Source organism: Mustela putorius, unplaced genomic scaffold (assembly GCF_011764305.1).
Source record: "Mustela putorius furo isolate JIRA1106 unplaced genomic scaffold, ASM1176430v1.1 tig00000127_pilon_pilon_pilon, whole genome shotgun sequence".
In the NCBI taxonomy this organism is placed as follows: domain Eukaryota; kingdom Metazoa; phylum Chordata; class Mammalia; order Carnivora; family Mustelidae; genus Mustela; species Mustela putorius.
The window spans coordinates 9835894-9853360 of NW_025421288.1; the positions used below are offsets into that span (position 1 = coordinate 9835894).

The 17467-nt window shown below is 50.8% G+C and overlaps 1 protein-coding gene and 1 non-coding gene across 12 annotated transcripts; both read right to left on the reverse strand.

Moving 5' to 3' along the window:
* Positions 1–250: 250 nt before the first annotated feature.
* TRNAR-CCU lies at positions 251–323 on the reverse strand. Its single transcript has one exon. It is a non-coding gene; the product is annotated as a tRNA-Arg (tRNA).
* A 1950-nt stretch (positions 324–2273) lies between these two features.
* On the reverse strand, positions 2274–16405 carry SF1 (splicing factor 1). 11 transcript variants are annotated; one of them, XM_045064478.1, is made up of 14 exons: positions 15606–16405; positions 14167–14295; positions 11419–11494; positions 8224–8376; positions 7927–8016; positions 7417–7600; positions 7215–7330; positions 6997–7104; positions 5891–6071; positions 5351–5624; positions 4951–5010; positions 4643–4822; positions 3642–3846; positions 2274–3206 (listed from the first exon to the last, which is right to left on the reverse strand). In XM_045064478.1, exons 1-14 carry the CDS (start codon positions 16000–16002, stop codon positions 3077–3079), a joined length of 2283 nt encoding a protein of 760 aa, XP_044920413.1. In that variant the 5' UTR covers positions 16003–16405; the 3' UTR covers positions 2274–3076. The 11 variants fall into 11 exon arrangements, with proteins under 11 accessions (XP_044920413.1, XP_044920426.1, XP_044920415.1 ...); XM_045064491.1 differs by having other exon boundaries at positions 15972–16403; XM_045064480.1 differs by lacking the exon at positions 3642–3846 and having other exon boundaries at positions 15606–16404.
* Between the last annotated feature and the right edge of the window lie 1062 nt (positions 16406–17467).

A 17467-nucleotide genomic window follows, 5' to 3' on the forward strand; every position in this document is an offset into this window, starting at 1 on the left:
TTCTCTGCACAGACCCCTAGTTGCCGACCAGTTTACTTTCCTGCCAGTAAAGACCTGCTCCAAAACCATTCCCAAATTCTCATCCTACTCCCCAAATGAATCCAATTTTCTTCCAGCTGGCTGGCTGTGATGCCCCTTCCTGTGCCTCAGCACTGTGCTCACCCTTCCTTGGTGCTCAAGGGACCTGCTCAGCTGGGACTTGGCCTGTTTCTACTAGGAAACAGAAATTCCTTTTTTAAAGTAGGCTCCATGCCCAACTTGAGGCTTGAACTCACCACCCTGAGATCAGGAGTCTCACGCTCTACCAACTGAGCCAGTCAGGCACTCAGAAATTACTTTTGATTTCTCCAACTACCTCCCTTGTGGGTCCCTTCCATCTTGGTTGTCCGTGCCCCCCACTCAAGCAGTTTCCAGGCTTTTTCCAGAGGTGACAACACCCTGGGGCCCTTCCTTTTATTTTGCAAGCCCCGGCCTAGCAATGAGACCTTGAAGGCTCAAACTGAGCCACCTCTTGTGTCCCCACGTCCTCTCCAATCCCCTCACTCCCCAGTACCGCATGGGCAGATCAATCTTGAACCCTGGAAGCCCTTGACCAGCTTGAACAACAAGGTTATTTATGTCTGACTAGGTTTCTGACCAGAAATCCTGCCTCCTTCTCTGGACCAATCTTGGGTTTCTCCGGAGCCCTAATGCTGACCTTTCCCAACTGGTATTCCTGTCACCAAGCAAGCTTGGGGGCAAGGAGCCAGCGCTGCTGCGGGGCACAGAACAGTCATGGTTGAGCAAAGGTTTCTTCCTCCACCCCAAGCGTCTCAGGGTGGGTGTTTCTCCTCTCCCCCCACTCGGCCACAAAGGCAGGTGCTCCAGGCACTTCTGAGGACCAAGCCTTCCTGCTGTCTCTCTTCCATCCCAGGGCCTGGAGCTGCTTGGAGAAAGGCCTGAGACAGGGCGCCTTAGTTAGCCACTTTGTTACTCTCCAAAACCTTAACAAAAGCTGGCGGCAGGGAGCTGGGAGGGAGCTAGCACAGGAATGGAGCTGGCCCCAGGGGAGAGAGACAGGAGGTAGCTGGGCTGTGGTTAAGTCATCTATTGATTTTATTTCTAAAACCCACAGAGCGCCACTTTGCCTCTTCCAGAGCTTCAAAGAGCTAATTAACCGCCCAATGAGCCCACCAGGGAAACGGAGCTTGTGGGGGAAGCAATGAGGTGAAGCCAAGGTCAAAGAGGGTTGCTAGGCCCCAGGCCCTGCCCCCATCCCATCAGTTAAGGACAAAGAGAAAAAGATCATTCTCTTCTTTCAGTCAACTGAAGTTTTGGGCTTGGTTAGGGAAACCCACTGAGCAGGACAGACATCTGGGACCTGGCCCACACAACTGGCTTTTGCTCCAGACACAGAGCAGTGGTCAGACCCCACCTGAAGATGGAAAGCAGCCCAGGCCAGAGTTGGCCCCACTGGCCAGGTGCTGGCGGCGGCAGGAGCTTGCTGTCCCTTAACCTCCCCAAAGGAAGGAAAACTTCCCCAGGGGAAGGGCAGGTTCAGCGTGGCTCTCCCCTGGGAAGGAGCAGCACAGCAACCGCTGGGTCAGTACCTCATGCCTCCTGGAACCCTAAACGTGGATTTTTTGGGTGCCAGAACCAGCACTGCCCCAGACGTGAAAGAACCCAACAGCCTGAGACCCTCCACAAAGCAGCACTTAACAAAGCACAAGTCGGGGCACTTTCTTCTCCGCCCCCACCCATCCCCAAAGCCTGTGGGGCTGGTAGGCTGCAAGTCACCCGCAGGAAAAGAAAAAGCCACTTGGCGGTTTTAATTTTAGCTCTCTGTGCCTGGCAGGCAGGATCAGTTGGCCTGACCTTTAGTGCTGATGCCGCCCTAGGCCCAGGGCCTTAGTCACATGGCAGCTTCCAGACAGAGATCGCAACCAGAGCTCAGCAGATGTGGGGGGGGTCTAAGCCCCAGGAAAAGGCCTTCAGAACAACAGGGACCAGGGGATAGAGTAGTGATGGGGGTGGGTGGTTGTGAAGAACCCGGTTGTCAGCTATGAACTAGTAAACAAGGTGGAGATGGGGGGGACCACCCACACACTCGGCTGCCACTGAGCAAAGCCACACACAGGGACACAGGCGGGAGGCTCCTTAATGAACGTCCCAGGGGTTCCCCAGAGAGAACGGGATGGCTGGGGCCAGGTGCTGAATGCAGGCAGGTGAGGGAACTCTGGAGCTGCTGCTGTGGTACAAGTCTGATGAGAAAAGAAAATAAAGAAACAGACCCAGAAAACCACACTGCTCTTTTATTCAATGGAACATCCCCCTTTAACGCAGTGTTGAATCATACACCGAAAAAAAAAGCCCAGAGAAATTTCTGCAGATAAACCAGTGAGGAGAACGCGCGTTATACATTCTTGTCAACATAATCACTCCACGAAGAGGGAAGGGAAGAAAAAAGCAGAACGAAAAACAAGGGGCTCGAACCCCTAGACACTGCAAAACATTCAGACGTTTGGGATTAAAATAAAATTTGAAAGGAAACCTTCCAGGAAGGAGAAGAACAAATGGAATCTGAGGCAGCTCAGGTGCTCAAGGAGCACGGAAAGGACTCTCCAGGATGGCAGACAAGCCTGAAGTGGCTTAGGTGGCCCCACCTATCACTGGCAGGGGTGCCAGGATGGGTTTCGGCCCCGGACCTGGAAATTAACCCACTACCCTATAAAGGTGGCAAAGACAAAATGTTACACTACAAAAAAACAAAAAACAAAACTCAACAACTCTGGGGTGGTCATGGCAACCTTGAAAATCTTAGAGCCAAAGGCCCCTCTCCCCCCACAAACAGACTGACACTAATGGCCAAAGCTTGCGCCTGAAACCATGTGCTCCCTCCTCTCCTTGGGAAGAGAAGAACAAGGAATGGAGAAAAAGGAAAGGAATCTAATTGCAGCAGAAGATCGGGGAAGAGCATCTCCTTGGACGGAGTCTGAAGAAAGGAAGAGATAAGGAAACAACAAAGGAAAAAGAAAAAAATTAATAAAAATTTCACGATATGGAGCCAGCGTGTTCCGAATCCATCCACAAAAATAACTCAGGCTGCTTTGCCGAACCATCCTGTCCACCAGGGGCGCTGCTGAGGCTGTCTGCCTGGAAGGGTCACCAATGGGCGCGGAAAGTCCTCACTCTCATGGCTCGGGCCATCGCCGCTGCGGGGAGGGATCCTGGCGGCCCGGTTTGGGAAGAGGCAAAGGGAGTTGGGTGAGGAGAGAAAGAAGACAAAGAAGACACTCGATGCTACGGGGCGCCAGGAGAGCCCAAGCTGGCGCCCCTACTACCACCTGCCCGTTCCCAAGCGAGTCCTCAGTCGCTTGGCCCAGCCCGGTGCGTGCACACACACACATGCGTGCACACAAATCACATGCGTGCATCCCAATGTCTGGCTCCATATGGTGAGGTTCGGCGTGTGTTTAAACGAGACCAATTCTCTCTCTATATAATATATATTTTCTTAAAAAAACCGAGTCTAGTTCTGTGGTGGAGGCGGTGGGGGAGCTGGAGGCATCCCGAAGGGCGGCATGCCCGCCACCCCCATGCCCATCATGGTGACAAAGTTAGAAGGGTCCATGGGAGGCGGAGGAGGAGGGGGCGGGGCATACATCATGCCGGCGGAACCAGGCGGCGGAGGCGGCGGAGGGGGAGGGGCCCCGGGCGGCAGAGGCGGCTGGACCCCGGGGGGCAGGGGCACCATAGTGGGGTTGCCTTGCATCTGAGGGGCTCCTGGAGAAGCTGCGGCAGCCGCCTGCTGCTGTTGCCATGGCGGGATGGACCCTGTGCCAGCGCTCGTGGTGGTAGTCGTCGTATCTGGGGTGGTAAAGAAGCCCAAGGTCACACGCGCGGGGGCACACCGCGGCTCTCTGCGGCGGCTGCCTTGGGATGGGGGGGCGAGGGGCGCCTGCTCCTTGCTTGGCATGCGGTACGGTGGTGGGGGGCGGGCGGGCGGGGCTGTCCTGGTGATGGGGAGTGGAGGGGTGGGCAGGACTACCCTGGGGTCAGCCTCGAGGTCTCTGGGCTTAGCAGAGTAAGCCCTTTGTCACCAGTGCCCCTGGAAGGGCTGAGGGGAAGGTACCAGACACAAGAACCGGCTCTGACATCCCTCCGCCCATCCGCCGCCACCACCGAACGGCACATTCAACCTCAAGGCCACAGCTACTCCCCCGCCGGCCCACTCCCATCCCTGCAGTCTCTCAGGCCCCAGTCACATCCCTCTCCGCAGCATGCAAGCGCCCTCCCCACCCAGGCCTTCCACACAGGCTCGGGGCGGCCCGAAGCCCGCGGCCAGCAGCCGGCAGCTCCCACAGCCCAGCCAAGCTGCCCAGCCGGCGCGAGCCTGCACTTCTGGCACCCCACCTACAATGGCAGGTTCCCTCCAGGTCCCCCCAAACCACTCCCCAGACACAACCACGCCAAACATCAGCTCTCCTCCCCCAGAACCCTAGGGGCCACGAGGCCCTTTCCGTTTACACCCCCGGGGCAGAGAGCAGTGCTCCTCCCGGGGTGTCTGCCTGCCTCCCGGCGCCCCTGAGGTGCTCGCTCCTGCTCCTCTCGGCCCCACCTCCCCATCCCGCCCACCCCCACAGGCCCAAAATAGTGCACTCACTTTGCTGCCATGGCAAGGGGGTACTGGAAGCCATACTGCTGCTGGGCGGAGGGGGTGGCGGAGGCTGCTGCTGCTGCTGCTGCCATGGGGGAAGAGGACCAGAGGGAGGGGGCGGGGGCTGCCCACTGGGAGGCGGCGGCGGCGGCGGCATCATGCCCATAGGCGGCGGCGGCATCATACCTGCAGGTGCGCAGAGACAAGGTTGAGGCCTGGGCAGCGAGAGGCGGGGGAGAGGGACCCGGGCCGGAGACCCCACTCCCAGGTGCAGAATGAGCAGCCCAGAACGAGCAGGTGACGGGCCACATTACCTTTTCCTTGATGCAGGCGATAGACCCCAGAGCCCACAGGCGTACTTCCCAGGTACTGATCTTGATGGAAGGAAAGAGCAGGGACTTAGCAGGACATTTGAACTGGCCGGGAAAGATGCCCCCACTGACAGCTGATTTGGATCACACAGCTTGAAACCATACAATACCCTAGTATGAACGGTTCTGGAACCCTGCCTTTAAGAGGGAGGCCTGTGTCTAACCCCACACAGAAACCATTTCCTAAATCACGATGAAGTCTTGCTCCTTCTGGAGCCCCAGCCTTGGCAAGAGATCTGGTGAGATATCCAGCCACTGTGGAAGCTGCTTCCGGTTCACAGCAACCAGGTATCACCCTTGCTTATCCCAAAGCCCCAAGGTTTCTGGTCTGACACTTACTTACCCATTGGAGGAGGGCCATGATGCCCAGGTGGGTGGGGGCCCTGGTTCATCGGTGGTGGAGGCGGCTGCATCCAAGGGGGTGGGGGTCCGTTAGGGTTGTGCTGCATGGGATGTCCACCGTGCCCACCTGTCAGGCTGGGTAACGGGTGTGGGAAGCTGTGGGGGCCACCTCCAGGCCCACCAGGACCACCTCCGTGCATGCCATGGTAGGGCCGACTTTCTGAAGGACCGGAATTCATCCAGGGTGGGCGGCTCTGGGTGGTGGACATGAGAGACTATGTGAGAGCATTTCCCGCCGATGTCCCGGCCTGCTCCCCCTGGTGGCAACACTGCCCTTCCGGCTGTGCCAAGAGGACCAGGAAACACGCAAGGACAGGATCTTCCTAAAGTGAAAGATCCCTGAACATCCTGACAACCGGAAGAACAATGTTGCCAGCCATGTCTGTCAGTGTGCTCTACCCAAAGCACCTGGCCATAACCCCCAATCTCTGCGGAAGAGAATGGGGGGGGCCAGACCCTAAGAACCAGCCCCCAAACTCACCGGAGGCGGTGGGTTGTTGGCAGGAGCAGCAGGCCGAGGTGCACTGGCCAGGGGCGTGGTGGCGGGCCCAGAGGAGGAGCCCACGGATGCTGGCACGGGCGCTTCGCCCAGTTCGGCCATGAGGGACAAATATTCTTTATCCATCCGTGCTTTATCCTGAGCTGACTGGGGGTCACCAGGCCTGAAGTGGGATAAGGGACGTAAGAGAGAGAGGAGGGGGAAAAAAATTCATTATTAAGAAGGAATTAAGAAGGGGCGCCTGGGTGTCTCGGTGGGTTAAAGACTCTGCCTTCGGCTCAGGTCATGATCCCAGAGTCCTGGGATCGAGCCCCACATCCGGCTCTCTGCTCGGCGGAGAGCCTGCTTCCTCCTCTCTCTCTGCCTGCCTCTCTGCCTACTTGTGATCTCTGTCTGTCAAATAAATAAATAAATAAACAAAAAGAATCTTAAAAAAAAAAAAAAGAAGGAAAGTTCTATCCTGAAGAACTGACAAGGAGTTTGGAGAAATTCAATCATCCTTTTTAACTGTTCCTCAGTATAGTAAGTCCTCAGTTCCATGCCCAGCTCTGCATCTGGGAGACCACGTGGCTTTCTGCCGCAACAGAGAAGACCGAGAGCACCCAGCCAGCCACGAGCCACGAAAGCACAGGCTCTTCCAAAGAGGAAACTTTCATCAAACCCTACATTCCCAGTTTGAGGGCAGAAAAGTCTATGCAAGACTAGAGCACCTGCCAGGTTTTCCAAGAGAGAAAAAAGCAAAAATATGTTGCTATCAAGGGCTGGTTCAAAAATAGTCAAAAATTCAGATGACTTCTGAAACCAATCCTAAGCAGCAAAAGATAGTTAATATGAGCCCCAATGGACACATTTATACTCAAGATGGAAATTTCTAGTTTTCCTGAACTCAACATGATCCACAAAATATAGCACAAAATATGCACAAACTGCTTCTAGTCACCCTCGGCTTTAACATCACACTATTACAGACCACACTCACAGAAAGCAAGCTGCTCTTGGGGCCAAAAGTTAACAGCAACCAACCGACACGCTCAAGAAATGTCTTGAGCACCATGGGCTACCAAGAAGCCACAAGCCCAGGCCCTCACCTTTGGAATTTGCAATCCGAAGCAATGTGTCCAGCCCCTCCACACTTGGTACACACTGTGGTGTTGGTAATGCTGCGTGTCTCTGAGCTCTGCCAGGGTCTTAAGATTCTGTCATGGAAGAGGGGGAGAAAAAAGTCACATCAAGGGCTATGGCCAAGCTTCCTCCTTCCACAAGTTCTTCAGGTTTTCACTCTGTCTACTCCAAACCAATCACACACCTATTATCATCTTCCCGAAGGGTCCCATTCAAGCGAGCCAACTCCCGAAGCTGCATCTTCCGTAGATCATTCTGGTCCTCAGGGGTCTCAATACCCTGCTTCAGGATGTTTCTTATCTAGTGGAGATGCAATGGGCAGTTACATAAAGCACTGGGACTACCACTAGGTTCCTAGCAAGAAGCTCCCTCTCTGGCTACCTCACCTGCTCCACAGCTTTCTTCACATTCTCCATGGTGTTGGCAGTAACTAGGGCATGAAGTGGCTCGTCTTCTCCAGGCAGCATCTGGCCATCCTTTCGGCCAACTTTCCCTTCTTTGACAGACCCTTTCCCTCGGATCATAATCTTGGCATTACACTCCTTCTCTATGTTTTTCAAGGTGTTCCCTCTATCAGGAGCAGAAAAAAATGAGTTGACAAGCAAGTTCACATGCCCAAGGGAACAGAGCAGGCTGATCACACTGGCAGGAAACTGTGAGTGCAGAGAGTTGGGGTTTCCCACCAAGGGCTCCGTGATCTCTAAGGGCAGCCACACCAATCCTCAAGATTTGAGCTCTCTGCAGTTAAACGGGGTCAAAGAGAATTTCTCACAGGAAAGTGTGAACACCCACCCGAAACAGGAAGATAAGCCATCAATGGCACCCAGCTGGGCCTAGGACTGATACTGCTCATAGTTTCTTAGAAATCAATATCCCATAGGGTAGCAGTTACTCACCTGGGCCCAATCAGCAGCCCCACAAAGTTGATTTCTGGATATTCATCTTGTGGAATCATTACTTTATCGCTCACCCGTGTTGCTGGAGGTCTAAAAAAGACAAGACTCACAGACTCTGCGTATATTTCAGAGAGAACACAACCTAGAGCTCTTCCAAAACCAACCTCCCTACCACGTATTAACCATACATGATTTGAGGTTAAGAGGTGCGACATTACTACCAAAACAGTTCTATTTGTACAGAGGACATGTGACCTGTACCAATCCTTGGCCTGGACAACCCACCCCTCTGCTTACTTGTAATCTGCAGGTGGCTTGAAATCAGGGTTGAGGGCAACCATCTCGGTGATGAGGTTGTGTCGCTCCTCTTCAAGCTTTTTGCGGGTGCGGAACTCGCGGGTGTTAAGCCGCTTCCCCTCACTATTGTAGATGGGCTCAGGGGAAGGGGACCTGTGGGAAACAGATGACCGTTACTGCTCTGCCTTCACTTTTCTCATCCCACATGGGCTAAAATTAGTCTTCCCCAGCCCCTCTGCCTCTCAGACCCTAACACAACACTCTTCGGAGGAACCGACCATAACGTGTGCTACTCAAGATCGTGTGGAATGGGGAGATGAAAGCTGGCTTAGCATTAGGGGGACTGGGGTGTGTGTGAGAAAGGAAAAAAAAAGGTCTTGCTTCTAAGTGTTGAGAAGAAAAAAGTCTGCCCCGCTGGGGGAAAATATCTGGACTGTAGATGGCAAGGACAGTATCATCCTCTGGAGTCTTCTTGCCAAATATGGATTTTTCATTAAAAAAAAAAAAAAAACTATACAGTATTACAACTTTATGAACCACAGAAACCCCAAGTTTAGGTAAAACGTGAACTCTTGCAGAGCTCGTGCCCTATCAGGAAGAGTGTCTGCACCCCTGCCACATAGTAAGGATGAGCTCTTCAACCCAATGCCACTGGGACTCAAGGCTGCTGCAGCTACTTGGCCCCACAATGGAGAGAGATGGTTCAAGGCTTCGTCTCTGCTTTTCCTTCAATGGCCTGGCTGGCTGTGTCCAAGGCCCAGGAGTCAACCTGTTTTCTGGCTGTTCGAGGTTGGGGAGTCTGGGTAGAGAAAAACGTTAACGTGCTAAAGCAGCGTCTGCTAGAGGCTGCAAATACAGATTTGGTCAAGTACTTGTCTAAGGTCTGGACCTGCAAACGGCAAGGGGAAAACCTAGGATTCTCCACCAATGTTTACAAGTCCAGAAAGCAGATTTTCTCTCTCTCATTTTTTTAAGGAGTAAAATGCTGTTGCTACAAGTAAAAAATAGTAATGATAAAATGGTCAGTTTACCACAGCTGGATTTTGCGGTAATAAAAAAAGAGAAGTTACGCTCCTAGAATTCTGAGTTGAGATTACAAAAAGGACCATAGCTTGATATTCTGAATGAAAATTTAGTAGCAGCTGCAAGAAGGGAAGAGACCATGTGGATCAGGTTATTAAAAAAACATCCTGAAAGTAGTCAAGACTCCTACACCCTTGGTTTAGTTGAGAGAACCTTGCCTAGTTGGAGAGCAAGGACTGAACTCGGCTGCTCCCACTGTCTTCAGCCTAAAGGGAACCATGTCATACCACGTTACACACACGATGGAATAAAAGGTCAGGTTTGTTCATGGCTAATGACGGCTAAATGACACCTCCGTTTCTAGCATTTATATAAACTGTTAACACAATCCAATAATAGTGAACAAAAACAAACATACCCCAGCTCATTAGATCATTAGACTATCATCTTATACATTTAAGTCTACAAGGTATTTTCATAACATTTTTAACTGTGCAACTTAAGCAATATCAAAATAGCATAGTGGCTTAATATTGAGAATACACCTTCTTAGGAAATAACCTTAGTAAAGGTACGAAACCCATGCAGTTCCCTCCAACCTGGGCTCAAAAGCAAAACCAATCAGGCATTAGGCCCTCTTTCAAACTGAATACAGGGAGGAAAAAAACTGCTCTGATTTTATTTCTGACATGACTGACATTTCTAATTCCCACCCCGTAGCTGTCTAGAATTAAACATTTCTGGCTAATCAACAAAACAAGGTTTAACAGTACCAAATTGGTCATTTAAAAGCCTCACAAAACGCTTCCCAAATTGTTGATGTGAAAAGGCAAAATCTAATATTCTAGAGGTTAGATTGGCCCAACTTCTTCACTTCAAATCGTATATATCAACTAAACTCTAATCCTGTTTCTCCAGGAAGCAAAGGTTTGTTAAAAATTCAACCTTTTGAGAATTGCCTGGTAACCTGTTAGACATTATTATTAAAGGGAAATGGGCCAAAAAAGCACTATACAGTTGTGGTCTACAACCTACAATGCAAATCTTTGAGGGGAAAAAAAAATATGTATTTATAAAACACAACACATCCCTCCAACCGAAATCTACAGGTAAAAAATTTACTAAATTTCATTAAGTAAAATTATAGAGCCCATATGGAGAGATTAAGTTAACTTGTTCCCTGCAAAGGGCAGCAGAAAGATGCATAAGTGTGTGGCTTCTAAAACCATTACATCATCTTCCTGATTTAACAAGCCATTAACTGGGTAATAAAAGCTAAAAACACTACTTTTTAAAGTGAAAATATTTTCAATTATGCTGCATGCATTAAGAACAATTTCACAGAGAGGGAGGCATACTGCCCTCATTAAATGGACCAGATTTTAGCTGTTCAAAGTTCAACCAGTTAATTCCTGGTTAAAAAGTTCATTTTCCTCAGACTTTTTCCTTTTCAAAGGTGAGAGAACTTATAAACTGAAAGGATGTGACCATAGCTGTTTGAAGACCACACTCTTTAAAAAAAAAAAAAAGTGATTTGGGTTGGTTGCTAGCCTTCCCAAAACAGGCGAAAATATTCTGGCCCCTCCCAATACCCCCAGGCAATGGCCGAGGCAGGAAAATTCACTGGCAGTGAAGGAAGCTGGTTAGAAATCTCATCTATTTTAAAACCATCTCAAAACCAGGAGCAGGAGACTGCAGCAAAGAGCTAACCAGACCGAGCTTCTGGTCTGCTCAAACTCAGTGATGCTCAAAAAGTATTCTTAATCCCTGCACCCATGTACCTGTGAGAAAAGCTCTACCCCCTCGGCTTTCAACCCAAGCAGTTACTGAAAAGGCTTGTTACCGGGCCACCTCACTGGCCCGTGGGCCACCTCACTGTCCCTATGGGCGGGTAAGTCAGGTGGAAATCTGCATATGCTTACCAACTGGAAACCAGGTGTGCATTTTCCCGTAACTTTTTATTCTGCTAGTAATTAAAAGTTCCACTCCAATTCTCTAACTGACCACTGACCATACAGATTGCTAATCAAACCCTAGGCCCCAGAATGGTCAGAGTATTACCAGTCGACTCACTAGGATTTCATTGAACTGACACAATATGTTGCCACCAGTAAAACGTATTGAGAAAAAGGTAAAAGCGTTACTGTCAGCTGGTTAAAACTGTTTCCCAACCTGTCCTCAGGGTTAGGGGGGATGCCCAGGTCTCCTGTGCGCAGTTTACGAGTCAGGTCTTCTATCTGCAGTTGCACTGGAAGAAACCAGGTTAGGAAAGAAAAAAAAAGGATGGAAAAAAGACAATGTTACCAAAAAACATCTCAAATCTCAATAACAAGCATGAAGAACTCGGAGACTTTGAAAGGGACGATTGATCAGTGAACACATTGAGGCAACCCCCAGCCACCTACCGGCAGGAGTCCACTTACATCTACAGGGATTTTTCACTTCAAAATGGTTATCACTTAAGGAAGCAAACAGTTTGCTGGAAGAGGGGTTAGCGGTATAGACTGTCCCCTAAGGCTAACATCAAAGCAGGTACCAGGAGTCTCACCTCTCCCGCCCCGCCAAGGCCTGCTAGACAATTGGCACCCAGAACAGACCATGTTTGTCATTGCCAACACCCTGTTCCCAACCAAATTACTTTGAGGGCAAGACTCTTGAGAGTTTATTTTTCTTCATTAAATATTAAGCATAGCCCAAAATGAAACCCAATTAACATGGGACAAGGAAAAATACCAGCTGAGCAAAGATCATTTTCATTGATACCAGGTTCAAAATTCCTTAAACATTTAAGACATTTAATAACCAGTTTGACACCTCTTCAAAAGCCCGTTATACATACTCTTTCTGTACAACCAGATCCATATTATTAAGGATCTCCCAATACCTGTTGCTTTTATTCCAGTCTGAGGTGACAATCCATATACCTTAATTAAACCAGTAACCGTGAGACGTTAAGAAGTCTGTTCTCAGACTTGCTCCTCACGAGGGAGTAAAAGTAAGGGATGTAGAGAATAGAAAGTGTGGGTCAAGGACAGTGTGTGTGGCCCTCGGACCTTGACAAAAGGAGGCTGTATATGAAAGAGAGAGAGGGTTTCACCAAAGTTCAGTGACTCCAGGGAAATGCTACCCCGGTGACTTAAGATAATGGCAACTGTAGAGCCAGATCACGGCCTTCAGCGTGCTGAAGAACCACCTGTTTTCTTACCTTTGCGGCATCTGAGAGTTGTGAGCAGGCACCTCTAGTGAGGGCAAGTCTTACTGGGTTGGGTTAAAGCTGAGCTGGCTCCAAAATAGGATTACTGCAAGTCTAACCCCAGACAGCCTTCTAATTTTAAATATATCTCACAGGGCTATACCACACACCATTCCACTCCACAAGAGAAGATACTGGGGATATTGTACAAAGCAGTGTGTACCACGAGAGACAAAGAATTAAACTACATGGCTCGCTAACCTCTTCTATGCCAGAAAATTTCTGACTTGACAGTAAGTACTAAGGTCAAGAACTCAAGGTGGAAGTCAGCTTCATGGTGGCAGGCATGAACTGTAGGGGTGTGGGGTCTGACCCGAGGAAATAGCTGGTACTTCAATCAAATGGATCGTTCGTTCTTGGATCTGAGATCTACACTGGCCTTTGGCTCTTTCCACTTTGGCTTATAGCTAGAGATACCCTCAGGGCTCAGTACATTAACTCCCTGCACAGGAAGAGGACTGGAGACCTAGAGAGTAAGTCTGTTTTGCCCCCTAAGTCTGCGTGTGTTCTTGGAAAGTCATTCCACTAAGGACATTTCCACAAGGTTGTAAAGACCCAGGCCGATCTAATGAGACAAGGGGGTGGATGGAAGTAAATTGGAACAGCGGGGAAAGAAGAAATATTAGTACTATGAAAAGAACATAAACCATTCCAACACCTCAAAACCTCTCAGCAATATGATCCTCAAGAATAACACATGCCAGCCTTGAAGCTTTTTATCTGTGAAGGATACAGCCTCAGAGGCCTAGGCGGCCTTTGCCCTAATTTACTCCAAAGGGATTGTTTATTTAGTTAGGAGGAAATGTTTAGCAAGTTAACTTTTTGGAGACAGCTGCAGATACATGAATAAAGGTGAAACTTGCATTAAAAACCTTGTATTTAAAAAAAAAAAGGTAATTTTGAGGTTAACTTCATTTACACTGTGGACAATTATCGTTAATTCTTGAAATATCGCAACAGTTAAGATCCTTTATCCTACCACTCATTCCATATCCAAATAGTACCCCTTTCCCAGCAGAGTTCTTTGACAATAAATAGTAAAAGAGCCCTCGTTTTAAGACAGCTCTCCAAAGACCAACCAGAAAAGATGCTGAAGGAAAGGTTAAATTCAACAAAATGGTAAGAAGGGGTGCACTGTTCAACACTTTCAGGACCACTCTTTGATTAAACTGAGTTTTTCTTTTCAGAAAGTACCTATAAAAAGTAAAAGACCACATTTTGAAGGGGAGGGAGGAATGTAAAATGGTGAAAAGGCCATGCTGTGAAAAAGGTACTTAGTTTATAATACCTGCGGTGTTCTCCACTGGGGCCGTGTCCAGAGAGGCAGAAGACACTCACCTCACCAACTGGCAATGAGCAGCAGCTGAAAAGGGCGGGTGGGGTGGGGTGCTAGACTGGGGACTGCCCTCACTAAGCGGGTCCCCCTACCTTCCTGGCACTCATGGAGAACACTCTATTACGGAACAGACCAGAACAAGGAGCTTGAAATGCAGGACTTAAGAGAGTAAAAACTCATGGGTTATGTTACAGTCGTGAAATTACACCTGACCATACCTCACCTTAAAAGAACAAGACTTTATGGTCTCAAACTTAAGACACATTAAACGTTGCTCAGAATAAACCGTTAACCATCTGAAAACGTATTTGGATGCAGAACGTGTATTTACCTATATAAGCTCTTTCTTGTTCCCGAGTAAGTCCAGGGGGGATGACTGTCGGCATTCCTGGAATCACTGTCTTCTGTTCCATGGTATCTTGGTTCCAGCGGCTCCTCTTTCGCTTCTTACTTGGGAAGTCTAAAGGCAGATAAAGTCCATCAAATGCAAATATAAACCAGCAAATTAACTACCAACAGGCAGTTGAGGATACTTATGGGACTAGACACAACCTCCGCAGACTGGGAAAATGAGAACTTGACCTAAAATGTAAATGGCAAAAAATGAACACAAACCGGAGAAGTCAGAGACAAACGGCCACCACAAGGCTACCTGGTTCTGGAACCAAATAGGTAACATTTCACATTTATAACACATATCCAAGAAAACCGCAAAGTATGTGAACGAGCAAATACACCTTCATGCCTGAAGCGTCAGATAAGTGACATCAACCATGATTGTGTGAAAAGCCCCAGCGGAGGCAAGGTATACTGAATACTCAGACCTTGGTAAAGCAAGACCCGGGAAATTGCTGTTTCTTCTCACCTCCGCTCCCCACCAGTCACCTTTCCAAATGGGCCAGAACACAACCAAACCTATGATTTACTAAGTGAACAAGCCCAGTTCTTCAACAAGATCACTTTTTTTCTTCAGAAATTTAGCCGAGATAAGGATTCAATTTTCCTGGCCAACTAGGCAATTAACATCTGAACTCCTAGGGAATGTATCAAAGTCCGACAAACAGAAATGCATACAATAGCAGCCAAAGTCTCCTCCGAATCAGAGGCATAAACTCCCTACACATTCTGGTACCCATGTCAGTTATAACTGCCACCCCCACGCGGAAAGCCCCAACAAGAGAAGGCTTATCAGACTTCTCTAAGATAAATGGAGATAAGGAAAAAAATTCCTTTCTCCAGAAGTGCATCGGACCCAACCACGACCTGAGAATTTTCGACCTCTTTATTTCATCGTAGTGAAAATCTTGCCTTACTATAGAGGGAAAAAAGCTACAATTGCTACTTTTCTGCTTTTTGGACTTATCTAGAAACAGGAAGGAAGTGCTCCACGTCATCAGTAGACCCTTTCACGCCCTCCAGACATGCACACCCACCACCCCGTCCACCGAGTCAACCCACTGGACACCCCTCTCCTATACCAAGGTCCAGCGAGCCACACAGACCCCCGCCAAATTAGAGTCGGGCCACAAAACGCGGCCGCCACAGTGCGCCTGCGCCTCCGCTCTCTGCCCACCCCACCCCCCATGCCAGCGCGCGTGCGCACTCGGGGCCCAAGAACCGGGCCGCGCGCCCCGTGGCGCCTCCGCCCGGGGCCTCCCCGTGCGCGCGCGCGCCCCTGCCGCGTGCAGCCGCCGTCGCCGCCGCCGCGCACCCCTCAGGCGGCCGGGCCCGTCCGCGCGACGCCTCTCGCGCTCTCTCGGCCCGACTCACCTCCTCCGCCGCCGGCCGGGCCCGGCTGCTGGTCCTGACGGGGCGGCTGGGGTGGCGGCGGCTGCGGCGGCGACACGCGCTGGTAGAGCGGCGGCGGAGGGGGAGGCTGCGACGGCGGGTACGAGGAGCCCGGGGAGGGCGGCGGCGGCGGCGGCTGCTGGGGAGGCGGGGGCGGCGGCGGTGGCGGCGGCGGCAGCGCCGCGAAGGGGAAGGCCGCGGTCAAGGCCCCCACCGAGCCCACGGGCGGGGGTGGCGGCGGCCCGGGCACCAGCAGCCCCGCCCCAGGCCCGGGAGCAGGCGGTGGCCCCGGCTCGAAGCCCCCTTTGGGCCCGGAAAGGGGGGGGAGGCCGGGGGGGCCCAGCTTACCCAGCGGCGTGGCGTTCGCTCCCGTCGCCATGGCGCCCCCGGGGACCGGCACTGGCGGCTCCTTTTAGGCGGCGGCGGCGGCTTCTTCTTCTTCGCGAACCTTCCGGGGGGAGGGGACCCGACTGCGCTGCCGCGGAGCGCGCCGAGCCCGTCCTCTCACGCGGCGGGCGGCGGCGGCGCGAGACGCACAAAGAGGGAGGAGAGAGGGCGCCGCGGGGGCGGGCCGGGGGCGACGGGTCCGAGGCCTGGATTGGGCCGAGCCAAGGCAAGAGGGTCGGAATCGGCGGCCTGCGATTGGTGGAGCCTTAGCCCTCCTCGATGCACGCTGGGATTGGCCGGACCGTTAGGCCAGGCGAAGAAATGGCGGCCGAGCCTGGCGAGCTGGGAGGTGGCGCTGCGCGCACTTCATTTGTTACTGCGCGAACTGAGCTCGGAGTCCAGAAAGGAGGGGGATAGGGTGGGGCAAACTGTGACGTGAGAGCAACGGGCTTTCTCATTGGCTGATGCTGTTTGAGTCCATCATTCTCGGTTGCGTTGTAGTGTCATGGGATTGGCTGTCGCTTGTTCGATTTTTTTTTTTTTCTCTACTCCCCTCCCACGGGGAGCAGCTTCGCTGGGATTTAGCGAGAGGTCGCGGCGGTACCCAGGCCGAACGAGATTTGCCGCCGGGGAGGAGTGGAGCAGGGCGCGCATGCGTAGACGGGTCAAAGCTTCCTCTCCGCCCTTCGCTTCTTGGTCGACCGCAGGGTATGGCGCGGAAGCCCTAAGTGACGTCAATTCTCGATTCCCATGGTAACCCGGAACCGAGGTACGGGGGAGGGGCCGGCGCGCGTCCGTAAAGCGGATTCGTTGACGCGCCGCAGGTAAAAAGGGACTTCCTGTTTTCTTTAAAAAAAAAAAAAAGGAAGAAAAATTAAAAGGTGTAAAATAGTCTTTGTGAAGGATCGAAGCAATATCTGAGCCTGGAGAAGAACACGTAATCTTAGGCAGAAAACAATATAAAGTCAATTCCAACATTAATTTACAAATACATTACATTTCCATTAAAATCAACTGGATTGAGGGTTGATTACATCATCTTAAAATCATATAATTTCGGAATATAGTGGGGGCGCCTGGGTGACTCAGTGGGTTAAAGCCTCTGCCTTCGGCTCAGGTCATGATCTCAGGGTCCTGGGATCGAGCCCCGCATCGGGCTCTCTGCTCGGCAGGGAGCCTGCTTCCTCCTCTCTCTGCCTGCCTCTCTGCCTACTTGTGATATGTCTGTCAAATGAATAAATAAAATCTTAAAAAAAAAAAAAAAAAGCAACATCCTGGGTAGCTCAGTTGGTTGGCTGTCTGCTTAAAAAAAAAAATTTTTTTTTTTTAAATAGTGGGGAAACTTGTGAAGGAGGTTGAAGAGGAACTTGCTTTTCAAACAATAGGAACATACAAGACATGATAATGACACAAAGTGATTTTGTTGTGGGAATAGAGACTGGAAATAGATTCCCCAT